This window comes from Gekko japonicus, unplaced genomic scaffold (assembly GCF_001447785.1).
Source record: "Gekko japonicus isolate JY-2015 unplaced genomic scaffold, Gekko_japonicus_V1.1 scaffold3948, whole genome shotgun sequence".
In the NCBI taxonomy this organism is placed as follows: domain Eukaryota; kingdom Metazoa; phylum Chordata; class Lepidosauria; order Squamata; family Gekkonidae; genus Gekko; species Gekko japonicus.
Genome location: NW_015161528.1, coordinates 53,151 through 73,119, shown reverse-complemented (window position 1 = coordinate 73,119; position 19,969 = coordinate 53,151). Strand labels below are relative to the sequence as shown.

Sequence of the window (19,969 nt, the reverse complement as noted above, 5' to 3'; positions counted from 1 at the left end):
ACCTTGTAATCAAAGCTGTGGCCATGGAAATGTGCGGTGTGCATATCCACTTCATTGCCCATTCCCAACAAGTACCAGCTGACTTCATCTCCAACCTGCATATTAAGACCATGCAAGTTTCCAAACAGCCGTCCGTTAATGGCTAAGGAAAGAAATGTTTGTTGTCGTAGCAGAAGTTTTTCAACTAAAGAATTTCTACATAAACTGCCTCTCTTTCCTGCTACCTCCCTATCATATTCAGTAGCAACTAATTCAAAAATTTAAAACAACTCCTTACCCCCATTAGCACCTACAAACAGAGAATTCATTCCCCTGCTGTACATATTAGGAGGCCCTGATCTGGATAGGCCAGGCTACCCAGATCATGTAAAGATCTTGGAACCTAAGCAGGGTTGGCCCTGGTCAGTATTTGGATGGAGACCGCTAAGGAATACCAGGGTTGCTATGCAGAGGCAGGCTTTGGCAAACCACCTCTGCTTTGGAAAACCCTATGGGGTTGTTATAAGTAGGCTGCGACGTGATGGCAAAAGTGAATTCAACAGTTCTCACAACAGTCTGGCTGTTCTTAGACTGAGCACAGTTCAATCTCTACTACTTCTGTTCTTTTGGAACTATTCTCATGCCACTGGGTCTATTTAGAAAGACAAAGAATGATGTATGAATTTGTGGAACTTTGATTTTTTTTTCCTCCCAGCCAGAATTAGTAGGGATCAACTCATGGATTGATTGCCTTTGATTAAATTTTGTCAACATTCCCTTCACCTATACGGAAGTCCCTTCCATTTAAATTGGAGATTTCTATAATGAAGGCCACTGAGATTCAAACATTAAGAATCCCACTTGTCTAAATCTGCATCATGAGCTGATGGGCTATGCTTAAACATAACAGGACTTCTGATCCAGCTGCAGTGCCAGCAAAGAAGCTAGCCATAACCGCACCTCCTGTCTCTACCCTTTCACAAGTTACAATGAGCACATGTACAATCCATATACAGTGTACATTTGACTTTTCTTTATTCATACATTGAATAATTCCAATGTTATGTTCAATTCATATGCAGCTCAACATGTGATTTTAACCCTGTATTTATCCAGGTACTGGTTCCTGGTTTCATTTACTAATGAAAGTGAACACATATTGGCTCACTCTTACAAACTGATGTACGCACATACATGCAGGATGTTCTTGGTTCACTGTAACATATGAACAGGGTTTCTTTCACAAGCAGGAAAGCATCTTGCTTGATCTTTGCATCAAAGGAACAGCCATACTGGTTAATGCCAATGGAACAAAGTGATAGAATTCAACTTCGTGTGCTTTTCTCATGTAATTTTGAGCTTTGCACAGAAATGTCACAGAGCACAGAGTCTTGTACTTCATGGCCTTTTGATCACACTGTTTACCATTTCTTCTCTAGACACATCTCTCAACTAAAGATAACATTCCATAGATCTGGTGAAGTGCACCATAGTTCATTAAAGCTTCTGCACCAATAAATCTGTTAGCCTTTAAGGTGCCACAAATCTCACTTCAGTTATACAGCCTAGCAAAGCCTCTCTGTTGATGAGCCAATTTGATTTTGATGCGCACTATGTAAATTCCCTGGCTAATTGGGAACAATGGTTTTTAGCTCATTTTCTGTCAAAGATGGGAAACTTGTATCTTATTTTAATAACCTATGAATGGCAATCCAACCTTAAACCAAAGTTGTGCTTATATGAATAGCATGTATTACGAAAGTATGGCAGATGGGTATATTTTTACTCTTTTACAGAGTATGAGAAGTCAGCTGCCGCTGTTGTGAGAATCTTGTTGTTTTTCCAAAGGACAGGTACACAACTTGTAATTTTGGATGCTGGTAATACTCACATTTCTTCTCAAAACTTACCATGCATTTTATTGCTTTCAATGAACTCCTCCTCTTCTTTATTCACTTCTTCTGGCTTGGCAGAGTATGTTTGGATATTGTCATCCAAATACCATGACTCATTTTCATCCACCACCAAAAAAAGAAGAGCAAATTGCACCTTCTTTTGTGGTGGCAGGGTAGGCAAAGGTTGCCTGCGACAGACTAAGAGTGTCCCTATTAACCCACTGTAAAGGTCCTGGAAGAACAAAGAATACTATTACCACAAGTCTCTAATAATGAACAGGACAGCATATGAGGAAATATTGGCCCAGTCGAACAGTGTAATACACTGAATTGTACTACATTCCCATCCAATACAGACAACTGTTGACTCGTAGTAGAGATCTCGAAACTGAAGATATGCTTCAGAGACATTCCCAGTCTTGTAACAACCATTCCCCCTTCCCTCAGGAAGCACTGATCAACCATTCTAGAAACACCGGGGTGTACAAGGCCAACGCAGTTGTCTTTGTTGGTTCCTCGTCAAAGGCTCCTAAGTAAGCTCAAAAATCATGGGATAGAAGGACAAGTCCTTTTATGGATCAAAAACTGGCTAATTAATAGAAAACAGAGAGTGAGTATAAATGGGCAATTTTCTCAGTGGAGGGTGGTAAGCAGTGGGGTACCGCAGGGATCAGTACTTGGTCCACTGCTTTTTAACTTGTTCATTAATGATTTGGAGATGGGAGTAAGCAGTGAAGTGGCTAAATTTGCGGATGATACAAAGTTATTCAGGGTGGTGAAAACCAGTGAGGATTGTGAGGCACTCCAAAAGGATCTGTCAAGGATGGGCGAGTGGGCGTCAACATGGCAAATGGGGTTCAATGTGGCCAAGTGCAAGGTGATGCACATTGGAGCCAAAAATCCTAAATATAAATACACATTGATGGGTTCTGAACTGGCAGAGACTGATCAAGAGAGAGATCTTGGAGTTGTAGTAGATAACTCACTGAAAATGTCGAGACAGTGTGTGACTGCAATAAAGAAGGCCAATGCTATGTTGGGGATTATTAGGAAGGTTATTGAAAACAGATCAGCCAATATCATAATGCCCCTATATAAATCAATGGTGAGACCTCATTTGGAATACTGTGTGCAGTTCTGGTCACCACACCTTAAAAAGGATATTATAGCTTTGGAAAAAGTGCAGAAAAGGGCAACTCGAATGATAAAAGGGTTGGAACACTTTCCCTATGAGGAAAGGTTAAAGCGCTTAGGGCTCTTTAGCTTGGAGAAAAGACAACTGAGGGGTGACATGATCGAGGTTTATAAGATTATGCATGGGAAAGAGCAGGTAAAGAAAGAGGTACTTTTCTCCCTTTCTCACAATACAAGAACTCGTGGGCACTCCATGAAACTGCAGAGCGGTCGGGTTAGAACGGATAAAAGGAAGTACTTCTTCACCCAAAGAGTGATTAACACATGGAATTCACTGCCACAGGAAGTGGTGGCGGCTACAAGCATGGACGGCTTCAAAAGGGAATTAGATAAGCATATGGAGCAGAGGTCCATCAGTGGATATTAGCCACAAGGTATAGATAGGGGCTCTGGGGCAAGTGATGCTCTGTCTTCTTGGTGCTTGGGGGGGGATCAACAGTGGGAGGGCTTCTAATGTCCTGGCCCCACTGCTGGACCTCCTGATGGCACTGGTATTTCTGGCCACTGTGTGACACAGAGTGTTGGACTGGATGGGCCTTTGGCCTGATCCAACATTGGCGTCTCTTATGTTCTTATGTACCCCATAGAAATTTTATGTCTAGTGAGAGAGAAATCTGGGCCCAGCTTAGAAGTGGCATGTACCCTAGAAGGAGAAGGAAGGGTTGGCCTCTATGATTCCCTTCTGCAAAGATGGATTCTGTGACACTCTTCTGCTAAGTCTTCCTTCAAGGGAAAAAGACTTCCTCCAAAAAAGAATGATTTTTTTTTTTCTGCTGGAGAAAGGTAGGTTGGAGGAAGCCCTTATGGAAGGGAATCATAGGATCCAAGCCTAAGTTACTATCTGTCATCAAGAGCTTACCTTAACTTTATCCACAGTCGAGTAGTATACCCAGGGGATGCATTGAGAATCACTTTCCTGAGGACCAGACCTCACTGGGATTTTCCAAATATATTCTGTCTTTGCACCTGAGTAAAGCAGATATTCATACTTTTACAACATACCAAATTGGTTTTATTATCTGAATTTTGTTTAACTATTCCCCATCTACTGTTCTTAGGAAAATGACATGGACTTTTTTTGCTGTGTTCCCTCCCCCCCCCCCCTTCATACTTGAAGCCCACTAATGACAGCAGACACCCTAGGGCACGAAAGAGTAAATGACTGTTTAATTGCAGTTGAAACAAATGGCGAGTGCCATCTGTTCTGTTACTTATGTTTTCCACGAGTTTCCCACACACCAACCAATGGCCTGATTATTGCTGCCTTTTCTCTCCATATTGTATTGTCAGCATCATAAGACACAAGCTTAAGATTCTCAAAATATTATCCCTAATATGAATAGTTTTTTCTGCATTTGCAGTTATAGGCTTACTGCAATATGTGAGTTCATTCTGCCACTACTGATCATTTTTTTGTTAAATTTAGGGGTGTTAGCTTAGATCACATGAACTCACATAGTGACTTCACAGAACCAATCTCTCCCCCTTCCCAGTGTAGCTTCCTGTGCTCCTAAAAAGGTGCTCCTGACTTAGGGGTTTGGGGGGAAGAACCTTAAGACCTGCTCAGAGTGTGGCATGAGGGTTGCAAGAAGAAAGGGAAGTGGCTGACATCCCGTCTCCTCAGTTCCCCTCCGCGCAGGGGCCCTCCACATCTCATTCCATGCTAGTACCATGGCTCCCCTAGCCCTTAGGAGCACAGGAGTCTGCAACAAGAGGAGGGGTGAGATCTGTTCTATGTGGAGTTGCCAGCTCTGGGTTGGGGAATTCCTGGAGCTTTAGGGACCCTGAAGGGGGCAGGGATTGGAGAGGGGAGGGACCTTAGGAAGGTATAATGCCATATAGCCCACACTCCAAAGCAGTCATTTTCTCTAGGGGAGGTCTCTGAAGTGTGAAGATCAGTTGTGATTCCAGGAGATCACCAGGGTTTACCTGGAGGCTGGCAACCCTAGTTCCATGGTTTCCTTCCATCTGCAGTTCATAGGATCCAAGCCCATCTTTCCCCATTATTTAATAATAGATATTTGCTTCATTCTGGGTTACATCATCCATAAGAACATAAGAGAGGCTGTGCTGGATCAGTCCAATGGCCCATCCAGTCCAACATTGTGTCACACAGTGGCCAAAACCCAGATGCCAAATAGCTGATTTAAAAATTATAGTTCCCATGTTCAGATTATTTTAAATTATGCCATCCACATGGCAGCTATTATCATGTTGCTCAGGTTCAAGTGAACAAAGGTGTTTTCACCATTCCACTGCAACCATGGCCATCTACAATGCAATTGTGAAAAATCAATTGAGTTGTCAGACATAATCTGAGACATCTCTGTGCTTACCTAGGTAGGAACTAATTTATATTTTAAAAATCTAGAAGATCCAAGGGGACACTTAGGGTGCATTCAGACGGGGCGTTTCAGCCGGCATAAACTGTACTGGTTGGAACAGTTGCAGTTTATGCCGGCTGAAACACGATCACACTTACCTCCTGTCTGCGGAGCCCATTGCTGTATGCCCGTTCACACACAGCGGGCCTCGGCGGTTTGTTTTTGTTTTTAAACTCCATTTGCGCATGTACATAGGCAGCCATCCACAGAATGGCAATCTTCGCGCATGCGCAAAACACCCTGTCCCAAAAAGCATGCCCTGAAGAGAGGACTTACCTTTGAAGTTTAAAGAGCAATCTGGCCTCCCTGAGGTCCAGGACTCCTCTAAAACGTTAAACTAAGGACCTTTTCTTTTTTTAAAAAAACAAACGCCGAGGCAAAGCTTCGCCCAAGTGCATATCGCCAACCTAAAAAAAAAATGGCAGGCAAAAATCGGAAGCCTCGGGCTTCTGAAAGGAAGTGGCTCTACAACGGTGGAGAGCGATCAGACGGGGGGTAAAGTGATTACAACCGTTGCACTCAGGATACCACCACTTGGGGACCTAGTGGCAGAATACAACGGTTTAAAGCTCTTTGCAACGGTTAGGGACAGAAGGCAGATGTTCGCTGTGTGAACGCCGGTAAGTACACCGATTCCAACCGGCACCTATACCGTTGTAAATGCCCCGTCTGAACGCACCCTTAGAGTGGTATTTATCTCAGTTTTGTCTCCGGACATAGTTGCTTCCTGAGCCTTTGAGGAGAAAGTGGTAATCTGACTATCACCTAAAAGCAGTGCTGAACTGCCATATTACAAAACTGCTGTAGAGCTGCTTGTTTTGAAAGTGGCCATGAAATTTAAAACACACTGACCTTATAGACAGATCTTAGCTGTGCCTGTAGCCATGTCAACCATTACCCATCCCATAGTAGCTAATGTGGCTGTGCCATCCACATTTGCTTAGACAAAAGCTACAGAATGGTTACAAGATTCTATTGACCCCATTGAAGTACATTAGTAATAAGCTTCTAGCGCTTGCAAATAAATAGCACACAATAATTAATTAGTAATGCTATAAAAAGATAATGGAACAACTATTCACTGTGACTGTATGAAAAGAAATGAGTTCAGCATAGCAAATCTCTGCAATTATAATGCCAATTAGAATGACAGATTAGCAGTCTCCGCAATCATAAGGCCATCTGCAAGAACTGCTGTTCATGCTTCATTTGGCTCATTAGCACATAAACCCAGGACGAAATATGCAGTGACCACATCCAGTATGATAGTGCATGAATGTATCAGTGCCAGACCTTGCTTGTTAGCAGTCAGACCCCTCCTCTCACTGAGGAGCAGTTTATAGCTAGAAAACCATAAACACCCTTCTTACAATGTCAACTCAAATATCATAAGTGTAATACACTGCTTGGGACAAAATAGATGCTAGCCAGAGATAAGCTTGAACGTGTAGTTTAGAAGTGTGAGAAAGAGCAGCTGGCTAGCTAACAACCTCCCCTCCCCCCCCCCAGAGACAGATTTAGGACAATGGGTCTCCCAAGAACCTATTGCCTCAACTCGGACTAATCTCGTCAACACCCAGCCTCACTTACTCTCACCCATTTACCCTAATTAAGCAACATTTAACACTATTCACAAAACCTGGTAGCTTTTCCCATCCGGTACTTACAGGGTCATCAAGCACCACTTGCACCTATAGTCCACCTCAGATAAACCCATCGAGCTTCTCCCAAATCATTGTCCACCTCCAAAAAAACCCCATCAAATTATTGTTTTGGGAGCTAATACATCAGCTTGCCTAGGAAATATTCTGCTCTATAAATTATGGCATTCTGCTCCATAGCAGTGTGCATCTGTTCTAGGATCTGTACATCACACCCACAAATCCATTTGGGCTTTCTCTTCTTATCTTCATGAAACACTAGTCACTTTGCTGCTGCCTCCATGGACCTCTTTCTTAGAGACTGGTAATTATAGCCTTCACCAAAATTGCTTCCCCCCTCTCCTCCCTGATTTCCTCTTAGCTAGTCTTGTATGTGTTTTCAGTGTGTTTGTATGCGTGCTTTATCCTTTTAGTCTCTTTTAATAAAAACATTTCTGGCTGAACATCTGCCTGGTTTATTTGAGAGTTCTCTTAAAGGGAAAAAACCATGGTATACTTTGGTGAAGAATCCCAGTTACCACCTCTCACCTTGTTTCCTTTAAAGCTAATTTTCCCCAATTAAATAGGAGACTATCTCTTTGAGTAACAGCTTTTCTTTCCAAATGGTCTATTCCCTTGGTGGTGTACCAAACACCAAATCCAAGCATCTTCCAAACAACTCTGTTTTGGCTAACATTTGATGACATAGAGTTAAGTAATTTCAAAGTTTACTTGTGCAGTATTTTAATATGTTTCATCTCTCTTTTTTCATATTATCAAACCCACAACTCTCAAAACAAGGAAAGGTAAAATACAAAACAATAAGCAATGTAATTACCTGGAGCGGTTTCCGCTACAGCCGGGGAGTCAGTTTTCACTCCATGCGCATGAACCGAATAAGGCCTTGAGGCATTATTTTTAAAAACAATTCTGACCTTATCTCCAACATGTGCAACAAGTAGGGGGCCTTGTTTGGAGATGAAGGAAAAGAGAGACAGCACAACAGGAAATAGGAATATGAAAACACAAAACACGATCAGTGCAAAGGAAGCATACTTAGGAGCCATTGAAAATATTGGGGTTTAATCATTTTACTATATGCTTAAATTTACTTGATTTATGTGTAGGCATGATGACCTTCTGTTGAATTTAGTCTAGTGTTTCACACAGTAGTCTTAAACACCATCCATGCCAAAGCCTTCCAGTCTCTGATGCACACATAGCTTCACCTGAAGAGTGGAACCTTCCTTCACCTCGGTAAGGTGCCTCAGGCTCCCATAAAGTTCAACATCAGATAAAGTGTGCATGCACATGAAAGCTTATACTCAGAATTAAACTTGGTTGGTCTTAAAGGTGCCACTGGCCTCAAACTTTGTTTTATTGAAGATCGCTGCACTACACAAACTCTTCTTCAGTCCCAACTAGTTGCATGATCAACTATTACTTTGAAGACAACACTATAAAATGCAGTTCATGTCGACATAACACTGATATCTACAACAATGGTAACTGTGACATTGCTATTCTATCAAGCATTTAGTCCACAGACTCAGTACCTAGAATTCCCAGATGTTCTTCTTCTTCCTTCCTTTCTTTGGGTGTGCTGAAAGTGCTGTCTGTATACTCCCAATAAACGACTTTTTTGTATTTTGAACCAATGAACTTATCTTCTTTATTTAAGAATGGATTCCCTGGGCTGAAGAAAATAGTATAATACTGGTGAGAGTGATTTTTAAAAATTGATTCCAAGCATTTAAAGTCACCCGGCCCTTAACAGGACAAAGCTGGTTTTCCTGTTGTGTCTCATGTAGTGTGTTCCTCCCACCTTAGTTAAAGGAAACATAAGAACATAAGAGATGCCAATGTTGGATCAGGCCAAAGGCCCATCCAGTCCAACACTCTGTATCACACAGTGGCCAGAAATACCAGTGCCATCAGGAGGTCCACCAGTGGGGCCAGGACATTAGAAGCCCTCCCACTGTTGACCCCCCCCCCCCAAGCACCAAAGCCGTCCATGCTTGTAGCACCCACCACTTCCTGTGGCAGTGAATTCCATGTGTTAATCACTCTTTGGGTGAAGAAGTACTTCCTTTTATCCGTTCTAACCCGACCGCTCAGCAATTTCATGGAGTGCCCACGAGTTCTTGTATTGTGAGAAAGGGAGAAAAGTACCTCTTTCTTTACCTGCTCTTTCCCATGCATAATCTTATAAACCTCAATCATGTTACCTCTCAGTCGTCGTTTCTCTAAGCTAAAGAGCCCTAAGTACCTTAACCTTTCCTCATAGGGAAAGTGTTCCAACCCTTTTATCATTCGAGTTGCCCTTTTCTGCACTTTTTCCAAAGCTATAATATCCTTTTTAAGGTGTGGTGACCAGAATTGCACACAGTATTCCAAATGAGGTCGCACCATTGATTTATATAGGGGCTTTATGATATTGGCTGATCTGTTTTCAATAACGTTCCTAATAATCCCCAGCATAGCATTGGCCTTCTTTATTGCAGTCACACACTGTCTTGACATTTTCAGTGAGTTATCTACTACAACTCCAAGATCTCTCTCTTGATCAGTCTCTGCCAGTTTAGACCCCATCAACGTGTATTTATATTTAGGATTTTTGGCTCCAATGTGCATCACCTTTCACTTGGCCACATTGAACCCCATTTGCCATGTTGATGCCCACTTGCCCATCTTTGACAGATCCCTTTGGAGTGCCTCACAATCCTCACTGGTTTTCACCACCCTGAACAACTTCGTATCATCCGCAAATTTAGCCACTTCACTGCTTACTCCCACCTCCAAATCATTAATGAACAAGTAAAAAAGCAGTGGACCAAGTACTGATCCCTGCGGTACCCCACTGCTTTCCCCCCTCCACTGAGAGAACCAGCGTAGTAACATACTGCTTAGGGGTAGGTCATCTCTGCATCATGATACTGTGATGACACAGACCAACAGATAATGTCAGACAGAAGCTACATGTCTGAGATTGCAGAGGCCATACCTGCTTGAGAAGCCTCAATCCTACATTCTCCTTGACCTACCTTATCTGTTGGATTACAGACCAGTGGGCTGAGCTGACTGGTACAGAGGGATGGGTCCTTATAGGACCTGTGGAACAAAGGCAGTGTTTTCTGATGCACTGTGTTGAATGCCTGAAGCTGCCTTATATATAATATTGGTCTGTCAAGGTAATTACTGTCAAGGTAATTACCACTCATGACTGTCAGTGGGTCATTTTTTGAATTGGAGATGCTGGAGACTGAAACCAACAGCTAACTATCTGTGCATTCCTAAACAGAGTTGCACCTTTCTGACCCCCATTGACTTAAATGGATTTAGAAGGATGTAACTCTCTTATGATTGCACTCCATGGGTACAGCTTTTTTGTTTTTTGCTAACTTCAGGAAAAAAATCTGGAACGCATAGAGTACCATGCAAATTTAAAATGGGGTCCCTCTGTAAAGATACACTGATGTGTTAAGGCCTACAGGTCTTTGATCAGCCATTTGTTGTTGTTCAGTCGCACAGTTGAGTCCGACTCTTCGCGACCCCGTGGACCAGATCATGCCAGGCCTTCCTTTCTTCCTCCGTCCTCTAAAGTTTGCTCAATTTCATGTTCGTTGCATCTATGACACTGTCTAACCATCTCATCCTTTGCTGTCCCCGTCTTCTTTGACCTTCAATCTTTCCCAGCATCAGGGTCTTCTCCAGTGAGTGCTCCCTTCTCATTTGGTGGCCAAAGTATTTGAGCTTCAGTTTCATTATCTGGCTTTCCACGAAACAGTCAGGGTTGATTTCTTTTAGGATTGACTGATTTGATCTTCTTGCAGTCTAAGGGACTCTCAAGAGTTTTCTCCAGCACCATAGTTCATGATCAGCCATGCACAACATGGATTTTACTTTGTGTTAACCAAAAGGTCAGTATGATAAGGCACAGGAGTGTGTTATGCTAGCCATGATGTCCTGAGGTCATTTTTTAAATGCTGCTCCCTCTGGAGTATGCTGACTGAAGCACCTGCTTCATCTTATCTTACAGTACAGCCATCCCAGTTGTTCAGGGGACACAGCTTGCTCAGCCACTCTTGCCTACCACAGATTCCATTCCACATTTGATACACGAGAACCACATTATTTAGATATATCCATCCCTTTCCACAGAAACCTGGACACACATCCCTAACAAATGACAGACAGAAAAGGCTGATCTGTGTAGTTAGCCAGTGTGTTGTAGTAAGAGTGTCAGACTAGGATATGGGAAACCCAGGTTCAAATCCCCACTCTGCTCAAGGTCTCAGGATGACCTTGGGTTTGTCTCCCGCTCTCTCTTCCTGACCTTCCTCACAGCATTGTTATGAAGATGAGAAGTAGGTAGATCTCAGATATGCTTCTTTGAGGCTTTATTTACTGGGTCTGCTTTACCTTTCATGATGGAACTGATGTTTTTCCTCCTCCCATGTCCTGTTAGGGGAATAGTCCCATTCAGTCTCCACAGCTGCAATGTAGTAAGTCTTCTCATGGAAATTCACCTCATTGTCTTCTGTCGACAAACCACACTTCTGTACCACATACCTCTGTTTCATGCCCCCCATATAATGATCTGTTGTCAGGCATTCCACTTCAAAGGTGCCTGAAGAAACAAATGAAAGTAGACAGAAGAAATCAAACCAAGTACACCTAGCTGCCCAGCCTGAATTATAAGAATAGCTCTGTACAGTGGGGCACTTTTCAGTGTAATTAGGATCCTGATGCAAGGATAACCAGAATAACAACAAAAGGGGGGGGAGGGGTCTTTGTCCCAGACAAACAAGAATACTGTGCTTGAAGGTTCTCAAGGGAAGCAAAACCAATTGCAGGCCTCAGCAAAACTGAGAAGGAGTTATTTTTATACTAAGCTTATCTCTACCCTAAGGAGTCTCAGAGCAGCTTACAATCACATTCCCTTCCTCTCCCCGCACCAGGCACCTTGTGAGGCTGAGAGAGGTCTGAGAAATCTGTGACTGGCCCAAGGTCACCCAGCAGGCTTCGTGTGGAGGAGGTGTGGGGAATCAAACCCAGTTCTCCACATTAGAGTCCACTGATCATAACCAGTTAACCACTACACCACATTGGCTCTCTCTAAGCCACTACGGTATTGTTCTTCGTGACAGTGAAAGTGTGCAGGGGTCCTTTCAGTATTTTGGCATCAGGATGTCCTGGGAAGTTTAGATGTTCTGGGAAGAGTCTATGTCATGTGACGTGGAAGAGTCCTACACCAGCATAAGGACACAACATACAATTTTGTAGTAGTACATCTGGTTCAGATGAGTGACAGACCAGTCTGGACTCAGCTGGGGGCACATGTGCAAATCCAATATGCTGGATGAACATAGCTGATGCCAGAAAAAAGGCCCATGGGAGCTGACCCTCAGCTGAGAGAGACTGAGCTCTCTATAGGACTATGGAAAGCAAAGGGGAGGGCAGTATTTCAAATCTAGCATTTGGAACTTCTGCCTGAAAAACACAAGAAGTGGTGAAATGTCATCACTAAAATATCCAAATAAGAGTTTCCAGTTAGCAAATATGGTTTTCTTGACTCACCTTCTGAGTCAGGCTTCATGATAGCTGTAACAGAGGAATGTGGAAACAGGTTGGCTGTATCCTGCCTTTTCCCCTGAATCAAAAGAGTATTTCCTGAGAAATATATTCCATGAATATCGACTTCTGATCCCAAGCCAATCAAATGCCAAGAAACAGTATTTCCTCTACACATCTCGAGGCCCTCCTGGTTTCCATACATGTATCCATTTATGGCTGCAAGAGAAGAATTAACACTTAAGCACATTCTGTGCCAAAATTGCTCAACTAATGGCATAAATATAAAATATAGCGTTGATACCGGAATGGGGTAAATAGATACGATATTATGTTCTGTCAGTTCACCAGATCAGAGAACCACCCACCAGCAGAACAATACAAGAGAACATCGCACCCTTTGCTGTAGGGTAGACTGTGGTGTGCCTTTTCTCTAGAACATCCATTACCAAAGTTCCCCATCTATGTTCAAAGTGTATATGGCATGAGGTCAAAGAGGTATTAGCCCCAAGCAGCATAAAGCAGCAGCTGTGCACCTCCATCATGTTGTAGCTATGCCTCCTCCACTATCATCATCACTTCCTGACACCCTCCAATACAGTTGTCCCTCCCTCTATTGTGGAGCTCAGAGGAGGTAGCTGGGATAATTCCTATGACTCAAACTGTGAGCCACTGCTGACCACACTCCCTATCATTTGAGATGTAGGCATCCTGGTTGCAATAATAATTTTTTATTATTATTATTATCATATGGTATTGTGTGTAGAATAGCCAGGAGATCCTAAGATTGTCTCACAGCCACGAGTTCTAGCTCTTAGCGTTATGCTAGTGGCAAGCTAGACTTATTTTTAAGGGCTGAGAGAGCTCTGAAAGAACTGTGATTGACCCAAGGTCACCCAGCTGGCTTCATGTGGAAGAGTGGGGAACTGAACCTGTTCTCCACATTAGAGTCCACTGCTCTTAACCACTACACCACCCTGGCTGCAGTTTACATAAGCTATGATTGGCTGAAAACTTAGTTGGTATCTTAAGCTGCATCATGGATGTATCCGCATGGGGGGCAGGGAGGGAAAGCAGACAGGGAGTTGTTTTGCACTCTCATAAATTAAATGGAAATGTTAATAGGTATACCTGGTTTCTCACCAGTGTAAGCAGAATGGTCTGAGGGGGCTTAATACGGGAACTAAAGCCTGCTTTCCCCCCTGCCCATCCCAGATGCTCCCCATTTCTGGTCCTTATGGCAGATGCACATTTGGCAGTACCAGGTTTACACTGGTAGAGCTTTGGCACAGTGTTATATCAACATATGTCCAAATGCACCCGTGTATCTCCAGGTTGAGGTGACAAAGAAGCATAGTTGCGATCATAAAGGAGTTTCCAAAGTAGCATTAGGATGGCATTGTTGATCACTGACATCTCCGTATGGAGGACCACCCTGCATTTCTAGGACTAAATTATGGCTGCATATGGGAACTGTACACAGTGGGGCGGTCATTCAGCTACGGTTTAGTCATAATAAGGACCTGTTGAAAGCACTTAGGGGTAACTAATTTCTTCCACTGGTCAATATGTGTAGAACAACAAAGTGGAAGAATCCAGAGGTGGTACAGGAGACTGTACCACCACAGACTGCAGGTGGGAAACAGTCCCTCAGTTTTAAAAGTTCCTGTGAGTAAAAAATTACTGCATCAGGCAGAAAGATTCTATCCTTGATATGCTAGTTTTCTGTGCCCAAGAAGTTTCACAAAGAAACATCCAAAGTAGTATAGCCATTCTACTGGTCCAGAACTCAACCAGCTCATCCTCCGTTATTCAGCTGCATATGTAGGCCAAGGCTTGGTAAGATATAATTTTAAGTGAGCCAGAGCTCTCAATGCCAAGTTCAGAAATAGTAAAAGTCTTTTTTTTTCTGTAAAGAATTAGCCTTACTTGACCCAGCAAATTAGCCAAACGGAAGCCCTTACAGTGCATCTTGTTCGATTCCTGAAAATCTTCATCTTCCTTATCAATCTCATCTGGGGATGTTGTTGTAAAGTGCTGAATATTGTAATCCAAGTACCAGCTCAAATTCTCATCAAATACTGTAGCAAGGAGGAAGAATTCCTTGTCTACATCCTTCTGTGAAGGGAAGAAAAAGGTAGCCTGCATGGTTAACAAACAGAGTAATGGAAGCTGTAAAAAGTAAAAAGAATTCCTTTAAGAAGTGGAAAGCTAGTCACAGTGAGGCTGATAAAACGGAACATAGGTTATGGCAAATAAAATGCAAGTCTGTGGTGAGGCAGGCAAAAAGGGAATATGAGGAGCATATAGCAAAAAACATAAAGACCAACAATAAATCTTTCTTCAAATACATTAGAAGCAGGAAACCAGCCAGGGAGGCAGTGGGGCCCTTGGATGACCAAGGGGTAAAAGGAGTACTGAAGGATGATAGGGAAATGGCTGAGAAGCTAAATGCATTTTTTGCCTCTGTCTTCACTGTGGAAGATGAGAAGTGCTTGCCCACTCCAGAACCGCTGATTTCGGGAGGGGTGTTGTAAGACCTGAGTCAGATTGAGGTGAGAAGCTAAATGCATTTTTTGCCTCCGTCTTCACTGTGGAAGATGAGAAGTGCTTGCCCACTCCAGAACCACTGATTTCAGGAGGGGTGTTGAAAGACCTGAGTCAGATTGAGGTGACGAGAGAGGAGGTCCTAAAACTGATAGACAACTTAAAAACTGATAAATCACCAGGCCCAGATGGCATACATCCGAGAGTTCTGAAAGAACTCAAATGTGAACTTGTAGATCTCCTGACAAAGATATGTAATCTTTCCTTAAAATCTGCCTCCATTCCTGAGGATTGGAAGGTAGCTAATGTCACTCCCATCTTTAAAAAGGGTTCCAGAGGAGATCCGGGAAATTACAGGCCAGTCAGTCTGACGTCGATACCGGGTAAATTGGTGGAAACCATTATTAAGGAAAGAATTAGTAGGCACATAGATGAACAAAACCTATTGAGGCAGACTCAGCACGGTTTCTGTAAGGGAAGATCTTGTCTCACTAACCTGTTAGTGTTCTTTGAGGGGGTGAACAAACATGTGGACAAGGGGGATCCAATAGATATTATTTACCTTGACTTCCAGAAAGCTTTTGATAAAGTTCCTCATCAAAGGCTCCTAAGTAAGCTCAAAAATCATGGGATAGAAGGACAAGTTCTTTTATGGATCAAAAACTGGCTAGTTCATAGAAAACAGAGAGTGAGTGTAGGTGGGCAATTTTCTCAGTGGAGGGTGGTAAGCAGTGGGGTACCGCAGGGATCAGTACTTGGTCCACTGCTTTTTAACTTGTTCATTAATGATTTGGAGATGGGAGTAAGCAGTGAAGTGGCTAAATTTGCGGATGATACAAAGTTGTTCAGGGTGGTGAAAACCAGTGAGGATTGTGAGGCACTCCAAAGGGATCTGTCAATTTTGGGCGAGTGGGCGTCAACATGGCAAATGGGGTTCAATGTGGCCAAGTGCAAGGTGATGCACATTGGAGCCAAAAATCCTAACTATAAATACACGTTGATGGGGTCTGAACTGGCAGAGACTGATCAAGAGAGAGATCTTGGAGTTGTAGTGGATAACTCACTGAAAATGTCGAGACAGTGTGTGACTGCAATAAAGAAGGCCAATGCTATGCTGGGGATTATTAGGAAGGGTATTGAAAACAGATCAGCCAATATCATAATGCCCCTATATAAATCAATGGTGCGACCTCATTTGGAATACTGTGTGCAGTTCTAGTCACCACACCTTAAAAAGGATATCATAGCTTTGGAAAAAGTGCAGAAAAGGGCAACTCGGATGATAAAAGGGTTGGAACACTTTCCCTATGAGGAAGGGTTAAAGCGCTTAGGGCTCTTTAGTGACATGATTGAGGTTTATAAGATTATGCATGGGAAAAAGCAGGTAGAGAAAGAGGTGCTTTTCTCCCTTTCTCACAATACAAGAACTCGTGGGCACTCCATGAAACTGCTGAGCTGTCGGGTTAGAACAGATAAAAGGAAGTACTTCTTCACCCAAAGAGTGATTAACACATGGAATTCACTGCCACAGGAAGTGGTGGCGGCTACAAGCATGGACGGCTTCAAAAGGGAATTAGATAAGCATATGGAGCAGTTCTGGCCACTGTGTGACACAGAGTGTTGGACGGGATGGGCCTTTGGCCTGATCCAACATTGGTGTCTCTTATGTTCTTATGTTCTTATGTTTAAAAGTGAAGTTGCCAGCCCTGGGTTGGGAAATACTTGGAGATATTAGGGGTGGAGCCTGAAGACGACAGGGTTTGGTGGGAGTCAACCCTCCATATCAGCCATTTTCTCCAGGAAGAAACTGACTCTTATGTTCTTATGTTCTTATGTTTAAAAGTGAAGTTGCCAGCCCTGGGTTGGGAAATACTTGGAGATATTAGGGGTGGAGCCTGAAGACGACAGGGTTTGGTGGGAGTCAACCCTCCATATCAGCCATTTTCTCCAGGAAGAAACTGATCTCTGTAGTCTAGAGATCAGTTGTCAAAGCAGGAGATCTCCAGGCCCCACCTGGAGGTTGGTAACCCCCTCTCCTCATTCCTCCAGGGTCGGGGACAAAGGGTGGCAGTTGGGGAACAGCTATCCAGAAGGCACCCGCTAAATTGCAGAGTCCCCTAAGGAGCAGTGCTCTCCCCAATGCTATTTAACATCTATATGCACCCCTTTGCCCAGATTGCCCGGAGACATGGACGGGGTTGTCACCAATATGCAGATGACGCCTAGCTCTATCTGTTGTTGGATGGCCAGTCAGACTCTAGTCCAGGAGATCTGGACCTGGCATTGAAAGCTGTGGCTTGTTGGCTTAGACTGAGTCAACTGAAATTGAATCCGACGAAGACAGAGGTCCTGTGCCTGAGTTGGAACGGGCCAAGGTTAGGGATCCCACTACCAACCTTTGATGGGGAACCATTGGTGCCAGCCCCAAGGGTCAGGAGCCTGGGAGTGCTCATGGATGCCTTAACAATGGATGCCTAGGCAGCAGCCACTGCCAAGTCAGCCTTTTATCATCTGCAGCTGATTAGGCAGTTGGTTCCCTTCCTCGAACACAATGACCTGGCAACGGTGATCCATGCTATGGTCACCTCGAGGTGCTCTCTACATGGGGCTGCCCTTGTCCCAAATCCGGAAGCTGCAGTTGGTGCAAAATGCGGCAGCCAGGCTGTTGATAGATCTCTCCATATGAGACCACCCAGCCTGTGCTGAAGGCACTGCACTGGCTGCTGACAGCATACCAGATTCGTTTTAAGGTGCTGGTTCAAAACCCTATATGGTCGGGGGCCTGCCTACCTGAGGGACCACCTTTCCCCTTATGTGCCCCAGAGAGCACTGAGGTCAGGGTCACAAAATCACCTGATTCTCCCTGGCCTGAAAGACGCCAGACTGGCCATTACGAGGGCTAGGGCTTTTTCAGTGGCAGCTCCACACTGGTGGAATGAGCTCCCAGAGGACACCAGGGCCCTGCAGGACTTTTTACAGTTCCACAGGGCCTGTAAAACGGAGCTCTTCCACCAGGCCTTCGATTAGGAGCCGCCACTGACAACCACTGGCAACCTTTGTAAATTGAATATACTACAGCCCTACATAAAAACGCCGGTCATGGCCTCTCCTCATCGGACCATGTACAGAAATTCCCACCATCTGTTTATATTAGCACTTTATGTAATTGTTCTTATTGTAATTTTTTTAAATACCCGAGGGTACACTTTTATTATTATTTTTTTCATTATACACTACAAACATACGTACAAACAACACATAACTACCTCCAACAACACATAACATATAGCAAGAGACATTTCTCACTCCTTGCTTATTAAATTTCTAAATTCATTATCTATTTTACTAAGCTTATCTTTTCTGCATTCTTGAATGACTACATTTATCCATCAATTACGTTTACATTATTCCAATCATAGAATCTCTTCCAGGTTTTTTGAAAAGTCCATTTTGTGCCAGCTCTCATCTCAAGTTTCAGTTTGTCATTTTCCGCCGTTTCAAATAGCTTGTTCACATACCCTTGTTTTGTTGGTATTTCCATTATTTTCCAATATTTGGCCTATACTATCCTTGCAACTGTCGACATATGAACTATCAAATACCTATCTGCTTTATCAAAGTCTTTCGGAAATATATTCAATAACAGTATCTCTGGAGTAACCGGGATATTAGTTCTTATTATTTTTTCCATTATCTCATGAATCCATCTCCAGTACCTTTTTGTAACATCACATAACCACCACATGTGATAAAAAGAACCAATCTTATTTTTACATTTCCAACATTTATCAGAGCAATTAACATTTTGTTTAGCTAATCCATCTGGTATAATATACCATCTTTAAAACATCTTATACATGTTCTCTTTATATGACACAGCATTAGTTAATTTTATAGTTTTCTGCCAAATCTGCTCCTACTCTTCAAAATTAATATTACGGCCTATATTCTGGGCTCATATAATCTTTTTTTTCCCCACCATTTCATCAACCATCACATCATCCAATAAAATCTTATATATTTTCTGTATCACTTTGTTTTCTGCTGTTAAAACAGTTTCTTCCAGTTCAGTTATTTTATTATTAAAACCTAGTTTCTTATCCTTCAAATATATCGATTCCAGTTGCGCTTTCTTCCACCAGGATAATTGTTCTGGTAATTTCAGATTGTCTTTTTTATCCAAAATATCCTGGTATCTTAACGATTCTTCTCCCACATATACATTAGGTAAGGTAAATGCCTCTAAAGGTATAATCAGTCTTGTTCTTTTAGTATAAAAGTTTTTATGTATAGGGTCCCAAACCTTTAATAATGCTGCTCTCAGCCAATGCTGCTTAAAATATTTTTGAGGGCCTGCTTTTTCATACCACAAAAAAGCATTCCATCCTAGCAGTAAATCATGGCCCTCAATTTTTAAAAGTCTTTTATCTTCTAAAGTAATTCATTCTTTAATCCATACTAATGCTGCAGCACTATAATACAATAACCAATTTGATACTCCAATCCCTCCTCTTTCTTTTACATCATGTAGCATTTTCAATCTTATTCGTGCCCTTTTCCTTTGCCATATAAACATAGATGTCATCTGGTCTAAGTCTAAGTTTTGATTTTGTAATATCGGAATGATTTGAAATAGAAACATCCATCTAGGTAAAATATTCATTTTTATTGTAGCGATTCTTCCCATCATGGAAAGTTGCAGATTTTTCCATTTGTCCAAGTCTTGTTTAGTTTTTTGTAGCAGTACTTTATAGTT

The 19,969-nt window shown here is 42.7% G+C and overlaps 1 protein-coding gene across 2 annotated transcripts in view; it reads right to left on the bottom strand.

Annotated features, from left to right (window-relative positions):
• The window catches only part of CP (ceruloplasmin (ferroxidase)), a 58,584-nt gene that overhangs the window by 4,941 nt on the left and 33,674 nt on the right, over nt 1-19,969 (bottom strand). For both annotated transcript variants that reach the window (XM_015429264.1, XM_015429265.1), the window contains exons 10-17: nt 14,631-14,784; nt 12,673-12,885; nt 11,515-11,722; nt 8,649-8,788; nt 7,931-8,059; nt 3,928-4,034; nt 1,890-2,106; nt 3-142 (exon numbers count right to left, since the gene is read on the bottom strand). In XM_015429264.1, the coding sequence (XP_015284750.1) occupies nt 3-142; nt 1,890-2,106; nt 3,928-4,034; nt 7,931-8,059; nt 8,649-8,788; nt 11,515-11,722; nt 12,673-12,885; nt 14,631-14,784 (1,308 nt within the window). The remainder of the gene's footprint in view (nt 1-2; nt 143-1,889; nt 2,107-3,927; nt 4,035-7,930; nt 8,060-8,648; nt 8,789-11,514; nt 11,723-12,672; nt 12,886-14,630; nt 14,785-19,969) is intronic.